This window comes from Caretta caretta, chromosome 18, assembly GCF_965140235.1.
Source record: "Caretta caretta isolate rCarCar2 chromosome 18, rCarCar1.hap1, whole genome shotgun sequence".
Classification (NCBI taxonomy): domain Eukaryota; kingdom Metazoa; phylum Chordata; order Testudines; family Cheloniidae; genus Caretta; species Caretta caretta.
In genome coordinates, this window is record NC_134223.1 from 16,050,252 (window position 1) to 16,072,149 (window position 21,898).

General features: G+C 49.1%; 1 protein-coding gene across 1 annotated transcript in view; it reads right to left on the reverse strand.

Annotated features, from left to right (window-relative positions):
* ACAP3 (ArfGAP with coiled-coil, ankyrin repeat and PH domains 3) overlaps positions 1 to 21,898 on the reverse strand; it is a 158,628-nt gene that overhangs the window by 35,885 nt on the left and 100,845 nt on the right. The window contains exons 7-10 of the mRNA XM_048824822.2: positions 17,795 to 17,839; positions 16,488 to 16,583; positions 15,609 to 15,683; positions 11,959 to 11,970 (exon numbers count right to left, since the gene is read on the reverse strand). Coding sequence (XP_048680779.1) covers positions 11,959 to 11,970; positions 15,609 to 15,683; positions 16,488 to 16,583; positions 17,795 to 17,839 — 228 coding nt within the window. The remainder of the gene's footprint in view (positions 1 to 11,958; positions 11,971 to 15,608; positions 15,684 to 16,487; positions 16,584 to 17,794; positions 17,840 to 21,898) is intronic.

Here is a 21,898-nt window from a genome sequence, read left to right on the forward strand (position 1 = left end):
GGGATCTGTGAATTTATGCTCTTGAGCATAAATATTTCTCTCCACTGTGCTAGATTCAGAGGCCCAGCCACACCACAGCGAAAAGCAGCATCATTAACTTAAGTGCCTTTACCAGCTCAGCGCATGGAGACTCTAGTGATGCTGCGTTGCTAGGCAACACGCACTTCAGTCTCATTAGGATGAGTTATTTCCATGTTCGGAGATGCCAGCTTGCCAGGGAGAAATCAGAATAATAAGAATAATACTGGTAGAGAAGGAGGAGATATAATGGGAGAAGACTGAGTCATTGCTTGAAAAGACAGTGTGACGCCCAATTAGCCAGGAGAGGCTATGCTGTAAGGCTCCCACTTAAAGGGGGTCCACTCGGCCCCAAATTTACTTGCCATAAAGGGGGGTGAAGCCCACGTGGTCTCCTTTGTGGATGCTTTTTATGTAGCATTACAAAAAAAGATAGAAGGGATTCTGATCTCACTTCAATCCACAGCCAAATCTATTGGCTTCAGTGGAATTACTGCGGAAAGACACTTGTGTAAATGAGGTCAGAATCTGGCCTGTTTGTTTTAGTGTAAACACTGTGAGCCAGAAGACGATGTCTTCTTTCAAAAATGAGTGACAAGGCTAGGGCATGAGATTTCCAGTGGTCAACATTTGCCAGCTGATACCATACAGCTACGACAGGTATTTTCTGTGTTAGTTAAAGGGAGTTCTGGGGGATCTCAGGTTCCACACAGTGGAAACTAATGATAAATACACTTTAAATCTGATGACTGTGTCGTACCTGACTTTCGGGAAGAGGTATAATTTGGGATCTAAATATGTTAATCAGGCTTCTTCAGCTGTCCCAAACAAAAACACGTTGTAATAGCAAGGAGAGAATTTTGCTGACGAATGCAAGAAGGACAGATGGGCCATAGGCATCACTGGGGTAAATCCACTAAATATCAGTGGAGTGACATCAGGTGGGAATTCAGCCCTGCATGTTTGTATTTTATTACACTTTTTCCAATTCTGATTGGCTAAAGGTGGTTCATGTGATTCCCCTTCCTCCCATTATAATTTCACAGGATTGTCTGGAAAAAAAGTCAAGTGACAAGTGACCTGCTTCGAGGCTTCAAGGACAAAACGGGCAACTGCACCTGGAGAATTTCCTGGCCTTTCAAAAACCTCTGTTTGGCCCATCTCATCTTTAAAAGAGAGAGGATAGATAGATAGATAGATAGATAGATAGATAGATAGATAGTGCCTAGCACAATGGGGTTCTGGTCCATGACAGGGGACCCTAGGTGCTGCTGCAGCACAAATAAATACTATTTCTATATACATACCCAGCCTACATATATTACTAATAGGAAATTGAGGTCCACCGTGATGGGTGTTGGAAGCTAGCTCCTCCAAAAAGCACACAGCTGGAAAAAACGACATTTGGGTGCATTACTTGAACAACACTTTCTCTTTTCTAATCTACCACCCCTCCTTGTTTGCGGGGGGGAGTCAGAAAAAGCCCCTGGACCAAACTGTGGTCTCAGTTACACCGGTGTAATTACCAAGTAACTCCTTTGACGTCAAAAGAATTATGCTCGGGTAACGGAGAGCAAAATCTGGGCCCTAGAGCTCTAAGCTGGATTTGTGAAGTAGGTCCAAGTATAGGAAGAGATTCGAGGGATCAAGGTCCTGTGTGTGTCTTATCCTTGGGAACGTACCCATGTGGATACTCAGAGGGGGAATGCGTTTCGTTCAGCCGCACTACACTAGAGGGAGGTTGTTGGGGCCATTACTAGAGAATACTGGAGTATCTAAAAACAAATCAAATCAGAAAAAGGGGAGAAAAGGGAAAAATCCAGTTTCTGCCCTCCCCCCATAGAAAAATGAGATGTGTTTCTCCTTTCCCACTGAGGCAGAGAATAGGAAATGTATGGAGATGGCTTGAGGCTGAACAGCAAATAAGGCTGGATTCAAGTCAGTTTCATGTCCCTGCCATTCACAGATTGCATCCTAGAGGATTGACCGCTATGGGCCTGGGGAGAGATTAGATGCTCAGGTCCATTCAGAGAGATGCACAGAGGCAGCATTACCCTTTGTCTTAAGGAGAGACTTAACTCTTCTGGTTCCAGACTGAGAAGCGTGGCCTGGGCAATGCTGCAGCGTCTAAGCCCAGTGTGGATCCGTAGGGCCAGTTCTCTGCTCCTCACTCCTTTCTTAATAAATACTAATCACAGCATTGTTAATTGTCCAGGATGCTGTGGCTTAAATAACTGATTCCTGTGCATGTATCCCCGCATTCCCAGCCCACATAAAGATGTTTCCTCCCCTGGCACGCTGGCCACTGAAAAGAGAGGGAGCAAAGACGGGTGTTCTGGAGGGGGGACTGCTAGAATATCAGCCATCTGGCGAAATGTCATTCCCAGACCCCTGCCCTCTGATTCTGGATTCATTATAGCTGCCGGCATCGGAAGCTCGTCCAAGAATCTGAGGAAACAGTGCTGCAACCGGTGTTCAAATAACATCAGGGTGTGGCCACTGATAGAGACAGCAAATGTGCGAAAACAGTACTGCCTCACCCAACATACCTGCTCCCTTTCTGCATGTGTCTGGCTCACATCTGCTCACTTCATGGACCCAAGGACGCTCTTAATCCTGTTAGCCCTGCAGAGCCATCCAAAGAGCCCAGGGAGACTGAGCGCAATTCTGTGCCTGCCCTACACACATCCCCATCATCAGCCGAGCCATCAGTGAAGTCCCTGTGGCTGACCCTTTATTAGACAGAATGCCATGAACCCAGCTGGACTCTCCAACCGCAGGTGGAGTGAGAGAAAAAATCGCCTTTCTGCCTTGTAAGCCGAGTAACGTTCCTGGGTCTAATCACACTCGTAAAGGCTTGATGGAACAAGACAAGGGGCTCACGCTCTCTCTCAGGCTCCTGCTGTCGTGCTGTCTCTTACACGTAACTGCACATGTTATGGACGGAGACTCGGCTTTGATTTTAATAAACTGCCTTTTGTCAGACCCTTAACATCATTGCAATGTTGGCGCAGGGCAAAGCTGGTTTTGTTTTTAGTTCAGTCTAGCTCTTTCAATCTACCTCATGGCCTTGTGGAGCGAACACTGGCCTAGGGCTCTGGACAGCTGGACTCTAGTCCTGGCTCTGCCACAGGCCAGCTGGGGGACCTTGGGCAAATCACTTTGCCTCTCCGTGCCTCAGTTTCCCCATATGTGAAAGGAGAATAATGATTCTGAGCTCCTTTGTAACATGCTTTGAGATCTATTGATTAAGAGCTCACTGCTATTATTAATCTAGCCATCCATGTGTTTTACATCATATTCATCACGATAGAATGGGTGCCTACTGCCATTATGAAATGACAGATGCATGCTGGAATTGTGTTCTGAATGGCATCTGGCTACAGCTGTCCACGCAACAGTGAGCTAGCCACAGCGGTGATGCGTTGGAGCACACAATGTTAAAATAAACGAGCCACCCTCTGAAACAAGAAATAAGATCTGCGAAAAGTCCGGCATTTCCTCCATCATCTGTTCTCTTTTCTTTCATGCAGTTTTGATAAATCACATCGATCCTACCCCTTTGTGCCCCTTCTCCCTGCCCCATGGCTTTGAATTTACACCCAAGGCTGCCTGGGAACAGAGGGCCTTTTAGAAATGACATCACAATAGTTTCCATGGGAACACATTGAATGCCACTGAAGCAACAACAATGAGGTAACAAATTCCAAGAGAGGGATGTGAAAAAGGCCTAGGCATGGATACTTTCAAACTGGCGAATGGAAAGGAGGAAAAAACCAACACAGACACTATCTCCTACAAAGGGGCATTGAAAAAAAAAATGTCAAGGTTCTTTCGAGGGCTAGCCCTTTAAGAAGCCGCTTGTCTATCTCCATGAGACAGCCACGGTGAGTCTTGTCCAATTGCTTATGCAGAGCCAGCCATGCACGCAGGGAAGGAGACTGATCAAATTAAATAAACTTCCTGATAAAGTGAACCGCTGTAACAGGAAAAGTGGAGACACGTCCCAGTCCCTGGGACCGTTGGAAGGTCTTCTTCAAAGGACAGAGCCCTGCCCACGAGCCTCTAGAAGCTCTGTGCCTTGCGTAGCTGGGGACTCTTGGGTATATCCCCTTAGCATAGGTCTAACACTGTCCTGAAGGGGGCGACACACGCGAGAGTGGAGATGTGCAGGATGGAATCTTCATTAAAGCACTGCACTCTGCTACAAGTACATTCCCCACTCAGGCCACGGTATCCAATCTGATCGATTCTAATAACCAATAGGCTTTCATGCTGTGTATTGCACAGCTGGCAATCCACCGCTATGGTTTCGTATACATCCTGTTTGTTAGCAAATCCCTTCGCTTATGCTATTTCCGATGAATAGCAAACAGGATAATAAAAAATACATGCAGGTATATGTACAGTCTGTGCGTGCATTGCCTCAGAAGGGACAAAATGGTTTTATGCAAACTTGCTTTCTCAATTAGCAAAGCATTCAGTTATTCTCTTACATCAACTGTCACTATTTAACAATTATATAGACTGGAATGCACACACAAAACCTGTGTGTATAATATACACCATATGAACATAAATACTATATGAGACCAGTTTGGCTATGTACTTTGTGTGTGTGTATATATAGATATAGATAGATGATAGATATAGCTCTAGATAGCTATATACACACACACAAAGTATATATAATGTGTGTGTGGATATATGCAGATGGAATGTACACATACATATATTTTGCATATAAATGCACTCACATTTTATATATGAACAGAAGAATATAAGTATATACTCTGCTAGTGCATGTGAATATTAAAGCACTTTCTATACATGATCACTTACCTGTCTCTGTGTGTAGATTGTGTACACACTGTGACCCCATATGCCCACACAGGTTCTAAGGGGGAACCCCTAAACACACATTCCCATTCATTGTGCACAAACACACATTTGAAGGCTAGATCTCGAAGAATCCAATTTACAGCCCTTTTGTTTCTCTCATTGTCTTCTGATAACTGATCGCCCTGCTCTCGGCTTGCCAGGGAGAAGATGCTCAGGGACCGTTCTCCACTTTTATGTCACACCAACAGAACACAACAAATCCGCCCTATCAAATAATAAACCAGAACTAACTTGTCTGTCACATCAGCGAGCAGGGAGACCTGGTCTTGCACGCCCCTCTAAGTTCTCTTGCACCCAAAAGGAGAGTGCCCCCTAAACTTCCTATCCCAGCAAAGCACCCCTGTATGAAAAGCTCCTTACCAGAAGGTACTCAAGCCTGCCGAAAATCTTCATGCTGCCCGTTGCGGGGAAGGAGTTCTGCTGATCTAGTCAAGTGAGCAGGGAGCTTCTGTGCGTGCCTCTCCTCTCAATGGCTCTCTAAAGCAACATCTCTGCAAGGCACCGCGGGATGGGAGGGAAGGCAAGATCTCCCCCCACACACACTCCTCCTCACCCCTCCCACTCCTTTTTGGGTGGCTGTGAGCACCGCCGTTCGCTCCTGTCAAAGCAGGGATACTGTGCGAAGGAAGCGTGCCAGGCTCTAGGGACCACCTGCCTGCCCGCTCCTCCTGCCTCCCATTCACCAACAATCAGCTTAGAGCAAAGGCTAATTATCATACAGCTGTCACCGTGGGACAGAGGGGCGTGGGGGCAGCCAACAAAGTCAGAGCAAAGTTGACAAGAGGATGCTCCGCCGAAGCTCCTTGACCTCAGCCGAGTGGATCTCCAAGGGTTTGGCATGCTTTTGCCAGGAGCTACTTCCTACTGAGACCGTCTCATACATGGGACCCCCTCCTAAGGAAAACAGAGCCCCCCATTGGCTGACAAAGCCACACATGCCCCGTTGGGGCTGCTGCGTGTCGGAGCCATATGGCCGCCTGGTTTATTATTTAGTATTCGTTGATACTAAATCAGGCAGTTGGCGCTGCCCTGACTCTCACCACTCTTTTCCCGCACACGTGCAGAAAGCCGTGCGCTAGGCCAGGAGAAGAGTCAAGGGGCTCCAAAGAAACTTCTCATTTTCTTTGATTGGCTGGTAAATTTGGGTTCAATGGAAGGGCTCGGCAAGGCCAGGAAGTGGGAGAGAGGATGGACTAACAGTTAAAGCACATAATGAGTTAAGAGACCTGGGATCTATTCTTCACTCAGCCACAGACTCACTGTGCTTCAAGCAGGTCATTCTCTGCCTCAGTTTCCCCGTTGGTAACTGGAGATGGCAATAACTCTTTCCTGCTACACATGGGGGTGGCAAGGCTGCAGGGTGGTTTGAGATCCCCACCTGAAGGGCACTAGAGAAGGGTTAGGTATTACTTAATCATTATTATTATTTATTAACTCCAGCTGCGGCCAGATATGACTTGCAACCTCCCCGCAAATAGCTCAGCCAGTGCACCTTAGTCCATACCCTAGGCCTCTCCTGGGTATAGACTGCTTGTCACATCAAAGCAAGGGCCAGTGTGCCAAGCTTCCCTATTTAGCAGGGGCAGTCCCTGATTATTAACTTAAATGTTACCCCTTTTCTCCTCTGTCCTTCCAGAAAGCTGTCACAGGCCCATGTATTTCAATGGCGTTTGAAGAGCCAGCCCTTTATTTTTCTCCCTTAAATGTCGCTTTCTGCACCTTTCAAATGTCAGCCAGTGTGTGTCCCCCTTCCGCGTTGTTGGGGCTAGCAGGAAACGCACAAACTCATTTCACTTGTGGCTTAAGACAAATTTGAACTCACATCTCCACAGGAGCCAGGCCACAGCAGTAACACAATGTCTCTCCGCAGTCACATTTTAAATACCGCGTAACTTTCCCCCCACACTGGCTGTGCACGCAGTAAATGCAGAGTGATCCAGCAGCTTCATGTTAAAATCTTATCCTCTCGCTTTTCCCAGCTGGCAGGAGAGTTTAGAAAGGTTTGCTCCAAACCATAACAATTCAGACCCCCCGCACCCCTGCGCCAATTTTATTAGCGTCCCCTCTGTTTAAGCACTATTTGTTTTCATGTAGAGTGTGAGACAGCAAATGGAACTTGCCCGGCGTTGTGGGGCTAGCGGGCCAGGAGGACAAAGGGGGCAGTGGTTAAGATAACAAAGGCAGCTTGAAATGATCCCTGCACTGGGAATATGCACAAAAGGTGACAGATGCAGCAGGGGCTGAGGGAGGGATGAGCAAAGGACACTTGAATAACAGTATGAAGGAAAATAATCCAGCGACACTTCAAGATTTTCTACCCTGCAGAATTTCTTCTGCTTTATTTAAAAAACAAACAAGCAACCAACCAACCCTCAATCCAAATCACAGCTCCTCCTAGTTAACGGGTTCCGGCCTGCCTGCGTCCCACCCCTCGCAAACCTGACAAGGGGTAATTCAATTAGCAAGGCATCATCATGAGTCACCCTCAGGGCAGGACCCACAAAGCATTATTTCAAATTGGAGTCACTCTCTCCCTGCTGTCGCCAATGCCAGTGCCATGTTGTTTGGGGAGACACTGTGATGGGGCAAAATATATTACTGCCTATCTTCTCCAAGGGAAAAGGCAGTTGTGGGTCCCTGTAACTCAGCAGGAGAGTGGGGATTAAGTGGGGTGAAATCTTTATCCTACAATGACTATGGTCCAATGGCATTGCTGCAGTTTTCAGAGGCTGTTATGTATGAGATCGTATTTCCCCTTGATTCCATGCCTAACCCCCGAATGTAGTGCCCAGTAGTATATGTTAAGACACAAAGAAGTAACAACCTCCTCTAACGGTACTAGATTGCATCCAGCGATATCAGAGCTCTTTACAAACGTGGGTATCATCGTCTCCATTTCACAGACAGAGAAACTGAGGTACGGAGATGGCCAAGTGATTTGCCCAGGATATAGCAAAGTGGGAGTAAAACCCCTTTCTCTTGAAGTCCTGGTCCCATGCTCTCTTTGCTGGGCCATGCTCTTTCCTATTCTACTCCACAGAGATCACAGAGCACATAATACAGAGAAGGGTTAATCTCACCTGACTCTGTCATCCGGACACCCTCTATTCCCCACCCTCTCACAAAGCCAATTCAGCCTGCTTATCTGCAGCCTCCCTGCTGTCTCCAGAGAGACGCTGGCTCCTTCAGCCAGGGCACACGCTCTCATGGCACTGCTGACTTTAAAAACAAAATTCCTGTCCGGCTATAAAAAGCAATGGTCTGGGGGTCATTGGATCCAGGGCTTTGGTTTGGCCCAGTATAGAGCTGCAGGGCAGCTCCAGAATTCAGGGCTGTTCAGACCCTGTATTTTGCTTTGTGTCCATCTCAACGTAGGGCCACATCCTCAGCTGCTGTAAAGCCGCGTAGCTCTGTTGGCTTCATGGGCACGAGGCTGATTTACACCCGTTGAGGATCTCGCCTCTAATACCCGACTGCAGCTGGAAATGAAACGCTTCCAACCCTGCACTCGACTATGGCTGCCTAACTTTCCCAGGGCCACTGGTCATGTACACAGGGAGCCAAGGCCATGGGTAGCTCTGCTCATAAGGATCCCAATCTGGTATAATTGCTCCTTTGCTTTCTCTGCGTCTGATCCCGAGTCATTCCTCAGCTCTTCCCGGCCAGTCTGGTTAGTAGAGCAGCTTTGTGTGAAATGGCTGGTTTTAAATGCACTGCATTAGAGAGACCCTTCCCTGCTCTCAACGATGAAGTCATCACGCCCGTTTAATTCCCCCCCGTTCCCCCCGCCCTGGGGCCAGGAGGCTCAAATGGATTTCTTTCCCTCCCCGCAGGGCAATCAGGCTCAGGGAGCGTATGCACACACAGGAAACGCTTGTCAGTAGCCTTCCAATTCTGTTACGCTTTCATTTCATGAGGCATGACGTTCCCCTGAGAGAGCATTAACAAAATAAGAGCGCCATGAAAGCCCTGCTCAATTTTTCCCTGCAGAGGAACGTTGATCTGCATGAGAGCCTAGATACACGTGAACTTATCAATGAATTCTGCACCCTGCACGGCTGCTTTCTCTCTGCCTCCTGTGTTTCTTCACTTAGCTCCTGAACGGGGGGGCGGGAGGGAGAGCTCAGTGGTTTGAGCATTGGCCTGCTAAACCCAGGGTTGTGAGCTCAATCCTTGCGGCGGCCATTTAGGGATCTGGGGAAGAAATTGGGGATTGCTCCTGCTTTAAGCAGGGGGTTGGACTAGATGACTTCCTGAGGTCCCTTCCAACCCTGATATTCTATGATTCTATGTCTGTTTTGTCAGTGGCTCTTGCACATCGCCTCTTATTTTCACCACAGCACATGGGATGCTCTGACAGATGCTAAGTGGATTCCGGGTCCGACTCTAAACTGTACAATGCAGCTTGTCAGTGATTCTGAGGAGTGGCCCAGATGGGACAAATATCTCTGGCTTGTTTTTCTCATGTAGTGTTCTTTAAAAAGAAAAACAAAGCAGGGATGGACTAATGTTATACACCTAAGGCCTGGCATTCCAACACCCCAGCATTCAGGAGTTCTGCTGAGAATCAGTCTGGCTCTTTATTTCAGAGTCAGGTTTCAGCAGCCCCCCAAACCTGGGCTTTGCCTGGTTTCAGGTTGAAATGAGACAGAAGCCGGAGCTGCACATCTTAAATCCAGTTCCCAACTTTCCTGGGAGTTGGGGCATGTTTGGATCTGGGGTTTTGGTTCAGCCCACTATAGTGAAGGGACTCAGCTGAATACCTGGATCTGAGGGTTCTAATTTGGATGCTTCTAAATTGTATCTGTGCATGACCTGATATTTCTCCTAGTGGTTTGTGTTACCAGTTGTCCCATCTTCTGCTGGTGCTGAAGGACTCCTGGTGGGGTGTAGCTTGTGGGGTTCTTAGCTATTGGTCTGGAGAGAATGACTAGCTCTCATAGGCCATCAGCCAACAAGCTTCCTAGTGAAAGCCTACACAATTTGGAAACCATGCAGTGGATTAAATCGAGTTCTCAGACTCGCCCTCTCTCGGGATTTTGCCTTTGCTTTGCTATTCAGCCGTTCAATTGCAGATTATCTCGCTTTGAAGCCAGTTACCTAATCTCATCAGAAAAGGGTCCTAATTCCGTGGCCTCACTGTTGTCATCTCCTGTGGGAAAGGACCTAAATGGATCAGAATAGAAAAGCCTCAATAGCTCATCTGTCTACACCCAGGAGGTAGAATGAGCTGCTGTCCAATGGACTGGACACCTCAGACTGCAGACAGCAGGACACACTCTCTGCCATGAGTGAAGCCTGAGCAACAGGAGAGGCAGCGTCCGGGACTGAGCTGACTGGCAGCCTCCGCTCAGCAGTGGATTTTCACTCTCAGCTACGTACAGCGGAGGTAGGGATCCCACGCCTGAGCTGACGCGGACCTGACTGAGATGTAGGGCTTGTACCTTCATGTCCTTCCTGGCTAACAAGCTGAGGTGCGCCCCGGCAGTGCATAATCATAACCCCTATTACATATGGCCGCACATTGGTACCAAACCAAAGAGGGCCCCATCAGACATCCTCCCCAAGTACCTTAATGCTTGGTTGAAGGGAAAGGGAGCAGGTACTGAAGAACTGCTGAGCTCCAAGAAAACAGACAGCAGATTAACTAGCTCCTGTCTCCCATGCTGTCCCATCTGGCGGTTTGCAGAACAGTTCCTGACCCGTGTCAATAAAGCTAAAGTAAACAGGGTTATGCAATGGAGCTACAGTGCAGCAGCTGTGGCTAAGTGATCCGTGGAGCAGGGAGAAGGGGGAAAGACTCCGTTTATCATTCTGTCAATTCACAGTCGATTCAGCACTGGCTTCCTATCTGTTGAATTCCACGCCTGAGAGTGTTCTTCTACTCGGTGGGAATAAGATATATAGCCATGGCCCCACTTCAGCTAACAAATCCATCGCCTGCTTAGCCTCTGGTTTTCCACTCAGAAACATAGGGCAAGGTGAAATGAACAGGAGGAAGTGTCCATGGTGCTGAGAAACAGCAACCCAAGCCCTGGTGACCAGAGCATGGCCCAGTCGACTTGCTCCTTTATCCCATGCTCCTAACATTCCATGCTCACCGAAGCCAGGGACAGAGGCGCATTGGTTGGACCCAAGGAGAGTGTGGGTAGCACCGGGCAAGCTTTGCCCACACAGCTCCACCCCGTACCTCAGACCCGACGAGCACCACCACCCACCATTCCAGTCCCAAGGCCCCTTGCACCTCATTGCTCAGTTATAAAAGCCCCTGCTATTCCAGGCCCACAGCTCTGCCAATGCATCTTATTCCTGACCCGCAGCGCTCCCTCTTCTGCGGGTCCTGGGCCCTTTCAGGGCTCTGTCAATGCATCTCATTCCTGACCCGCAGCGCTCCCTTTTCTGCGGGTCCTGGGCCCTTTCAGGGCTCTGCCAATGCACTTTTGGCCAGAATTTTGTAAAGTACTTAGGTGCCTACAGATGCAGATGGGGATAGGCACACAGAGGGGTTTTCAAAAGCATGTAGGATTTCAATGGCAGTTAGGCACCTAGGACCTATTGAAAACCCCACTAGGACTGCCTACTTGCATCTTCAGGCACATGAATGCTTTCCAAAATCTGGCCCATCCATCTTCAATTGCAGAATTTCTTGCTATTCTACTTCCACTGCTTGGTCAACACACTTCAGTCCCAATCCACGGAACCCCTGCAGTTCCAGAACTGGGCCTCTCTTGAGTCAAGACTGCCAGGCATCTGGGATATAGCATGATAGTTTTGTTATGTGAAGGAAAATCTAATAGGGATTAGGATGAAACCACCAAACTCCCTTACAACTGCGTTTGGGAATTAGTTCTCCAGAGACAACAGGCTAGTGCACTAAAGGATCCAGCCAGGATCCATCCCATTGCCAGTGTAGATCTAAAAGCAGGGCTCACTGGAGTTCACGTGTAGTTAAGTGCAACTCCGTCCAATAAATTTAGCTCATAAAAGGGAAGAACGAATCTCTCAAAAGACACTACACAGCAAAGTGGCTGTACTCACCTGCAGGAGGGTCTGGAGGGGGCACGTCAACGATGGGTGATGAGAGAAAAAAGAAGAAAAAAAGGCACATTACTTAACATTTCCCTAGTGATCAAGTGCAAAATCAACCCCCAGCGAAGCTTCTCAAGGCGTAGCGACCATGTTTTCCAGATGCACCGGCAGGCTCAGAATTATCCATGCAATTTCTGTGCCCCTCCAAATCTTGTATTTCTGCACACAAGCAGTAGCTACATACCAGGGTCAGGGAGCCAAACATCTCAGTGCCTGATGTGCATGGCAGATCTGACACTGTGGGCCCATGGGAATGTGTGTGTGTAGTTCTGGGTTTGCAAACTGAGAAGACAGCACTGCAGCTGCTTTCTATGAATGTCCAGCAATAGCACAAGGGAACAGCATTTGATTTGGTCTTCCATAGCTGTACAGAATAACGAGTTAGATGCTGTCAGTGCAGCAACCGGTATATACTCGGCAACAGGCCATGTTAGAATCCGTGTTAGCAAAGGAGGGGATGTAGGGGCCAGACTCCTCGGTTTTCCCTTACGATTCACAAGCAATTGCAAGGGGATCTTTAATTTCTGCCAAAGAAGACCTCAGTTTAGCATCTCATCCCTGATCATGCAGACCGACACCCTTCCCCTGCTACTGCACTGGGAGTTTGTTATCCAACTCTGGGGGTTAGATTTGAATCCACAGTTTGTGGGTCCAGAGTCAAGAACTCATCCAGCTGCAACACCCAGTGCCCCACTCTCAGCTACTGGACAGCTCCCCTGTAGCAAATAGAGGTATGCCAATGTAACCGGCTGAGGGTTTGCCCCCACGCCCATGACTCCAATTGAGTTACTCTGGATTTGCATGGTGTCAGCAGAAGTGGACTGTGACACCTTTGTCACGAGTGTCATGCCAAGGCAGGGTAGTGACATGCTGGCTTCACTAGCCGAATGCACTGATCCAGTGGAGCAGAGTTGGGCTCTGCATCTTTTTAAATGCATGGTGCATGTGAATCCTTTCCCGTCAGTCCTGCTCTGGGACGGGCATGAGAAACACAACATGCCTCTCTGTGCAGAGTCTGGACTTTGCTTTGGCAGCAAAACACTGGAATCCATCTCCTCCTCCCCAGCGGCCGCTGTGCAGACGACCGAACTGCCCTCTCCTCTCCCAGCCTGTCAATCCACTTCCTCGCTCATGAGGACGAAATCAATATTGGGCTTTGCCTGGGTCTCAGCTGGGCATTTTCTTTCAGACATCCACAGGACATGCAAGCTAAGCAACCTACTTAGGCCCCAGGGAGGAGATTTAAGCAGACTCCACTGACCTCCCCCCGCAACTCAGCAAGAGTCTTAGTGTTAATATTGCATGGGAAACTGCAGCTTTGTTGTATGAAAAGATCCTAGGATGTTTCTTCAAGGATCCTGTAGCCCTGCTAGCTGGGGATGGGCCCAAACTCCATATCTGCCCTGTTTCTCATGCTCCCGGCACTGAGATACTTTTGACACAGGTGGCATAATTGTTTCTGAAGCCATGCCCCGTAGGACTGTGGTCTTAGCATATCTTAGAAGCTAAAGAAGGATCATCCGAGGTGGATGTCCAAGGAAAACACAGGAAGTGGTGTTGGTAATTCACTCTTCCCTTTTCATCAGTACTGAACCACTGCTTCCACGGAGATCTAAGGGGATCCACACTGCGTGACACGGGCTGTTGACTCAGCCATAGGCATTCTTTCCTTTGGCTTGTTAGTAGATGAAGGGATGTCAACTTACTCATCATCGATATCGCTTTTGTTATGTGAATTTTTTTTCTTTTCCATTGGGAAAAATGGTTCGTATAACTGGTTGTGCAAAAGACTGGTGGCCGTAAAATCAAGTTTCTACTGGAGCACCAAAATTTTCCCCAAAATATTCTCCTCTTACTGGTGAAGTTACCCACCCCGCAGCTGCCTTCTTGATGGAGGAGGAAAAAAATCTGGTTTTGGGCTCATTAGAGAGGAGGTTTCCTTTAAGTAATAACGGTCAAGGCACAGGGCATATTCCAGGGGTTAGTAACTGGCTGGTTTACAGAATGGGAGTGTTTAGAGCCAGAGGGATCAGGAGACTTGATAGCCTGGGAAGTAGACATCTCTGCATTTTTCACTCAGGAGCTATGGGTTTCTGCTTGCCATGAAGATGCACCCTCAATGCTTGACCTTGGGGAAGTCACTTCACCTCTCTGTATTTCAGTTTACCTAGCTTCAGCATTGGCTGACTAGTACTGATGTATCAGAGGGGCTTTGTCAGGCATAACTGATTTATGTTTGTGAAGCCGTTGGAGAGCCTCAGACGGAGGGTGCTAGGAAAGGGCAGAACGTGACTCTTCAAAGAAGAAAGAGGATCCTTCCTTATATCTAATAATGTCCATGCTGAAGGGACATCCATCCATCCCCATATGTACCCCTCGGTCTGCTCATCCAACCATACCCAGACATTATCTATCTATCTAACTATCTATCTAATCATGTAGTGAAAGGCAGTTTGGTCTCTTCACCACCTGTACCTGTCTATTGGACCTCAGTTTAAATAGCTTTGCTCTGCCCCTTTGGGGAGGGATGCGGAGATCTCTACTCAGAAAGCAGGCAGAGCCTCTTGTACCCTGGTAGCTGGGAATTCGTTCTGTGGGAGGGAAGTGAGATATGGGGAAGAGAGGTGCATTTCCCTCCTCTTCTCCCTCACAACCCATTAACCTAACTGGGGCGAGGGGGAAGGGGGATCTCCATGTGAATGAAGAAATGGCCCTTTAGCCAGCCCAGCCCCCAGGGAGCAAATGGCTCCCTCCATCCCTCCGTCTGCTGGCGGAGTTAAAAGGGGGCGCTGACCATCTGGTGGAGCTGGGGCAGTCAGGCGTGCTGGAGAAAGGTGGAGGGGAAGCCGGCCGGACAGATGTGAGAGCAGAGAGACAAATTTCGGGAGGGATGTGCTGCCACCATGGCAGCTGCAGACGCTGGGGCTCGCCAGACGCTTTGTCCGGCTTGTGAGGGCAGGATGGGGAGAAGGGAAAAGAGAGGGAATGGATGAGACGAGGGAGGGAGAGTGGGAGAGCTGCTGGGCTGCTCTAACTGCTCGCCAAGCCAAACCTGGCTTCCCAGAGCGATATCCCAGCCTTACATGACACTGTTTTTATGTGTGGACTCATGACAATAACAGGCTCCAGGAATGGTTCCCTGTGCGCAAGAACCTCAAAGTGCTTCACAGACATGAACCAATTAAGCCTCACAACCACCTAGGGAGGTAGAGAAGCATCACACGCAGGGGGAAACTGAGGTACGAGGAGATGAAATATTTGCCCTAGGGTAGAGAGGGCCCAGAACCCAGGAGTCCTGACTCCTGATCACTTCAGCTCCAAACACTAGATGGCACTCCCATTCTGTAAACCAGAATAGAGCTAGTTGGGAAGGGACCCCCCCAGCAGCTGCATCCAAACCCAGCTCTGGCACAGGACGGCGGAAAGGTTCATCTGCCGCATGGTGTGTAACCCAGCTGCAGGGCCATTACACTCCCATCGCTAGCTTCTCCCGCAGCAGTCCCCTTGCTGGGAGGCTGAGGTGCCGCTAACCACTCAGCTCTCCGTGCTGACGGAGAGTGATGTCCTCTCATGCCAGCCTGCAGCCCCCTGGGACTCACCCTCTGTTGTATCAGTGCATGCTTGTGCTCCATCTCCCTCTTCTCCACGGCCGAGTCGATCACCAGCTGGTCGAGCTGAAGACAGGGAGGAGAAAACCAGAAGGAAAATTCAGTGAGATGGTTCCCATTACCGAGCCCCCAGCCATCTCTCCCACTTCCCCTCCTCTGGGCTCACGCCAGTCTTGCAAATGGCCTACGTCCTGGGGAGGGATGCAAGTTTCCCCGGGTCCAGTGAGGCTGCGTTGGGGTGAGCGCTGTGGGCTGGTGCAGCAGTTAACTTTCCACCCCTGGGACCTCCTCCCAGAACATGGGATTTGGGGTGATGCTCTGTCACCGCCCTGGTTACAGGGAGCTCCTTAGACCAAAGCACAAAGATTATCCTGAAGCACATCACGATGAGCTTTCATGCTCCTGTCTGCACCACCTGGGCATGCCCACCACCCTGTGAAATCCCAAATCCTTCCCCAGCATGCACTGGGCTCAGTATAAGACCAGGGCTAGAATCTGATCAGGAATCTGGAGGGTATGTCTCCAGTCCAGGCCCTAAACTTTGGCAAGAAAGATGCAATACAAAAAAAAACCAAAAAACAAAAAACAAAAAACAAAAAACAAAAAAAACAGGATGCCTTGTGCCTGGGAAGGCTGCCCAGTCCCAGATGGACCATAGGGGATTTTGCTTGGCCCAGTGAGCAGGAGATGCCCAGAAAGAGCCAACTTGTCTAATTACGGCTGAGCTCCTGAATCCCCATGCCGGCCATGTTCCTGGCAAAGACAGGTTCCGGAGCATTTCCGTCTCGATGCTCAAGGCTTTCATGGTGAAGGGATCACCACAGGGAAATGGCAAACTGAACCAAGCACCCCCTCGCCCCAATCCCTCACCTCGGTGGCTAGCTTCTTCATGTAGGGATCAAGTTCATGAAGGAGGCTGTAGCCCTGCTGGAAAAAGGTGTACTGGGCATGCATGAAGGACAGCATCTGGGGATGGGAAACAAGGCACATGGTCAGAACAGGAGCGGAGCCATGGGGATGGGAGGAGAGGGGAGATTATGCAGGGCACCCTCTCGCCCCAGTAGAATATCAGCCTCAGTGCTGGCCTAGGAAAATAGCCTGAGCAGACACAATCCTCTCTAAAAGAGCTCTCTCGGAGCCCCTCCCTCTGCCAGGGCCAAACGAATCCCCCGTGTCACTTCAATGCCTTCTGTTGGGTGACACCCGGGATAACGCTAGCCTGTGGGAGCTCTCCTCCATGCTGATGATGGCGAAGGAGCGACCCACCTCATAGAACTACATGGAACTACATCTCTTGTGACTGACCAGGCCCTGGGTTGGGACTCAGGAGATCTAGGTTCTATTCCTGGCTCTGTCACCGGCTCCCTGCGTGACCCTGGACAAGTCACTTGATCTCTCTCCGCCTCTGTAAAATGGGAATAAGAATACGGCACTGCGTCTACGGGGTGCTCTGAGGCCACACGCATCATCTGCGAGGTGCTCAGACGTTATGGGGATGGTGGCCATATATGTACCAAGGTAGAGCATATCATTTCTAGACCATGCATATCTCCTTCTCAGGCTCAGCTACATCACCTCTCTCTGCAGACATCAACACATCCTCTTTTTCCACCTTCTCGCTCTTCCTCTGTGCCCTCTCTCTCTCACCATTCCTCCTCCCTCTAATCTTACTAAGCTTGCAGGTATCCCCCCCCATCCCGCCCCACATAGTGACAATGGCGCCTTTTCCACAGTGTCACTGTCACTCCTCTCTGACAGCCCTCGCCCTTCCAGAGCGCCGAGGGATTTTTTTTTTGTTTCTTTGTGGTGCGTTATTGTGCCAGAAACCTGCAGCCCACATCGGCCTTCCTGCTTGTGTCACACATGATCTCAGTGCCGGGGCGCATGCGGACGTGTCTGTGCCTGGGCGAAACGGAGCGTGCAACGCTACTGTAAGAAAAGGAGGACTTGTGGCACCTGAGAGACGAACACATTTATTTGAGCATAAGCTTCCGTGATGCATTCCGATGAAGTGAGCTGTAGCCCACGAAAGCTTATGCTCAAATAAATGTGTTCGTCTCTCAGGTGCCACAAGTCCTCCCGTTCTTTTTTGTGAATACAGACTAACACGGCTGCTCGTCTGAAACAGTCTACTGAGTCACCAGGGGACAGCAGGGAAAACTGAACGGCACCCTTACCGCATCCAGTATTTCAAACTTCTTCTTGGCCTGGAGGACATTGATCTGTGAGGGAATCAAGACAAGACACTCAGCTACAGCAGCCCATGGGCTAGACATAACAAGCCGCACCCACTGCAACAACCCTAAGCAGGCAGCGGTACTTGGCGCCTGACTGGCCCACTCGGAGATGTAGAGATTTCTGGGTAAAAATTAAAGTCCCTGGGTCAAATTTTCAGACTTAGGCTCCTAAGGGACATAGGTGCATTTGAAGATGCTGCCCCCTTTGTGTTACTGCAGATCACCGGAATAGCTAGGCTGGCCCCAGGAGACTAATCAATACTTGGTGCCTGTGATGTCGATGCACATTTAACATCTGGTGGGCGACTGCTTTGCTTCCTCCTAGCTGCTAGGTCGAATGGCGTCAGTACAATCTGTGCTGGCTCAGGGCTACGCATTCGCCATAGCTCAGCTGGCCACGTAATCCGCACCCACGGTACCTGAGCACGGGGACCTTCTTCCTAAAATAACCCATTGTCATTGACAAAGGAAACCAGTTCCGTGACTTTAGCGCTCAGGAAAGGCATCAGTCGCCTGACAGCCCTGGAAACCGAAGTTATCCTCAGAGCACCGGCAGCTGCTGTGCAAACTTCCACTGCGTGGCCCCCAGCCTGCCTCTGATCTCCTGTGGTCTGTGGTCACTTCTAAGGATGAAAGAAGGGGCCTTCAGTCACACACTCAGTCCTTAGTCTAGCGCCATATTTCCGTGGTCAGAGAAGCACGACAGCACCATCTAGTGAGGCTGAAACGTACTCTGCGGCTGTCGTAACACCTCTCTGCAAAACACAGTCGGGGTTGGTGCTAAAGCGGCTCCTTCAGCAGGTGCTGAGCAGTGCGGTTCAAAAGCACGTTCCAACATCTCTCAGCCTGCTCCGTGCAACTTTGACCAGGCAAATCCCAGCTTCAATCCCCATTATAAAAGACAGGGCATGATGCAGCAGATTCCTGTGCTGTCCTTTTATTTCTGGAGACCTGCCATATGTCACCAATACAGAGAGTTTGGTGGGCTCTCATCTTAACCCCTAATTAATTGAATCGCAAAATCACAGCACCTTTTGAAGCAACCAGCAGCTTTTGCCCAAGAAAGGCACAAGGACCAGAATAGTAGAGGACGCTTGGTGAATTGGCTGCCAGGTACACTGTAAGAGCCATAAATCCAGCCTAGCATCTGTGTCTAGGTCCATTAGTGAGCACTAGTGGTTCATGAGATAACAGATGCCAAAATCAGGTGGGCGAGATTGCTGCAAAACTGTTTGGTTGGTGAACTAGTGCAAACGCTCTCAGGACCAGTACATTCTTGTCAGCTCTGGTCATGGACCACAGGTCAGGAGATGAAAAATGCTTCTGAGATTTATAAAACATTAAAGGGAAATGAAAAATAAGAGGCTGCAGAAGAGATGGTGATGCCTTAAAAATAAAAAATGAATAGTGTGCAGTTACATAATACCTTTCCCATGGATCCCATCTGGGAAGCCTTACAAGTGCTGTAATTAGCACTAGAGAGACTGTCAAATGTAGCAGAAGATTTCTATGGGGCTTCAGCTGTCGGTGTCACGAACAATATGTTACCATGACAGCTGCAAAACAGGTCCCGGTGTGTTAGTATCTCATTTATAAATGTGGCACCAATTAGCTCCAACCATGCTGCACTTGGAGTAGCTGAGACGAGAGTGGAGCGAAAGTTACAGGCAAACGTGTTCCTGGATCAGGGACCGAGGGCTCGATTCTCCCCCATGTCTGAGCTCTGCTGGGCGCGGGGGATGGAGTGTGCCTGCGTTTGGCAGAACCTTCCTCCCGATTCCTCCTCAGCCATGTCCCATCTTCTGCTACAGCTATCCAGAGGGCTTTATACCAGCGAGTATCATGTAGAGGAACTCGACTCAGACACATCCCAAGCCTGCCCCACAACCTTCCCCCTCCTCCCTTCCACAGCCAGGATGGGGATAGGGGATGGATGGGAGCCAAATCGGGGGCGGGGGAGTTCCACTCCACAGGGGAACTCCATGGCCATTTACAATCAGAATCTGGCCTCTATGCACCACCTGAGGAATGCAAAGGTGCCAGATCACCCTGGAGAACCTGGCCCTGAATTGCAATTCTCTGGGTCTGAGCCCCTTTTGGACTCGTTTTTGTGTGTGCAAATATTCATAAAAGCAAAGTTCCTTCATGCAAATTTTGGGCCTGTGGCCAAAGTCTGTTTCGTGATAAACGGAAACAGTTTCGGGTAAAAGCGGGAGGGGCAGGCTTCCTGCTTTTCCCAGGCTGTTGGTCCAGGAAATGAGCGCTGTGTCTTTGCAGCTATGGTCTGGTACTAGCGGAAGTGCCAAGCCGTAAGGATTAAGACATGTCAGTCGTGGCCTTGCTAGGACTGTTTCCTGGCATCTTGCATGAGGCCAAAAGGTATCTTTTTTCCAGATCTCTTTCTCCCACCATAGAGGCTTCTGTTAATTGTTTGGTCTCATCTAGACATTCCAGTAAATAAACCAAACCAGCCACTAGATGGCACGCCTAGGCCACACAAATGCATACTGGTAAAAACAAATTAATCTGGCAGTTAAAAATACCCAGTTACTTCAAGTAACTGATTCATGCAATCCAATTTTGGGGGCGGGGTGGGGGGGTTGAGGGGGAGGGACTTTGGCAGATTTGCACAGTAGTTAACTAATTTAACTCCAACTTTCCTTGATCATCTCACTGACAGATATTTGGCTGCTGTGATAAATCAGAGAGCTGAGAGGCTGGAATCTGCTTTTCCCCAAGGCACATTGCATCCTAGCATCCTTGGGCAAGGTGAGAGGCACATTAGCCAAAAAATGCTGAGCCAGATTCTGCATTGCAGGCCAACCCCTTTACGTCCTCTGAGCAGGACTCCTCTTGTTTCCAAGACCTTTGAAATAGGGAAGGGGAATTGTCAGAAGGGGACAGAGATTGGTAAAACAGCCGCACTTAGGGTGCAGATTGAAGTTATGTCAAGGGCCCCAGCGTGTCCATATAAATAAATAAAATGCTAACCCTGTCCCAACTCTAATGTCGCTGAGCCTAAAGAGATGCAAAGGGATCCTGCCCCAGTTCCTCTGTCTGTGTCTTTTGGGGCACATGGCTTTAGATCGGTCCCTCCCCACCCCCTGCAGGGCTAGCAGAGAAATCCCACTGGATCAGTCTATGGCATTAGTGGCACTTTCTACCTTCGTCAGCATTGGATATTGGCCTAGAACACAGGAACTTCTTTCCCTAGTGACCTTGCCAGCAACCACAGCTGGATTTCTCTCTAAATCCCAGAAGCCGAAGAGCTACAATCCCTCAAGGTTAGCAAATTTACAAATTAAAGGGACAGCATCCCCTTTCCACCCACTGCTGATTCTCAGCAATCAGTAGGATGTGACGCCATAGACTATCTCATGATAAGACAGACGGTGCTGGCAGCTGGTCCCAATTTGGTGCTGCAGGGAATGAGGGCTAGTGGAGTGATACATGGATCAATATTTGCACTGAATTTGTTCAGTTATTAAACCCATTGCCTGGAAGGAGGAACCTGAAGTCAGCTGATCAAATCTGCAAACGATACAAACGAAGCTTTGGCGGTGGGCAAGGGGTAATTATAGGGGCAAAAACTATGTTCCTTGAGGAGACTGTAATGCTAAAAGGAGCTTCAATCAAGGGAATTAGTTTAAGTTTTCTTTATGAAAAATGATTGTGACATTTCCCATTTCGCTAGGGTGCAGTTTTTCAAGCAATGTGTATACACACATGTGTGTGCATGCACAAATATATATGCAAACACGCACACATGTGCCCAGAGGTTTTCTTTAAGGAAACTCTCTGTAGGAGGAATGGGCTGTGACTCACAATCAGAACATAGGGGAGAAAAGCACTCAGAGGCATTATCTCTCTTTCTTACTTTGGCTAATTGCACAATGCCATCTTGTAAGCCCTGCTGGAGAGATCTGCAGATCAGAGAGGCAGAGACTTCTGAGAGAAACCGGCTCTCCCTTAGGCCTTGTCTATCCTGGGAATTTGCCAAGCAATCAATGTCAGTTATAGAGATAGCAGCCCCACCAATACGTG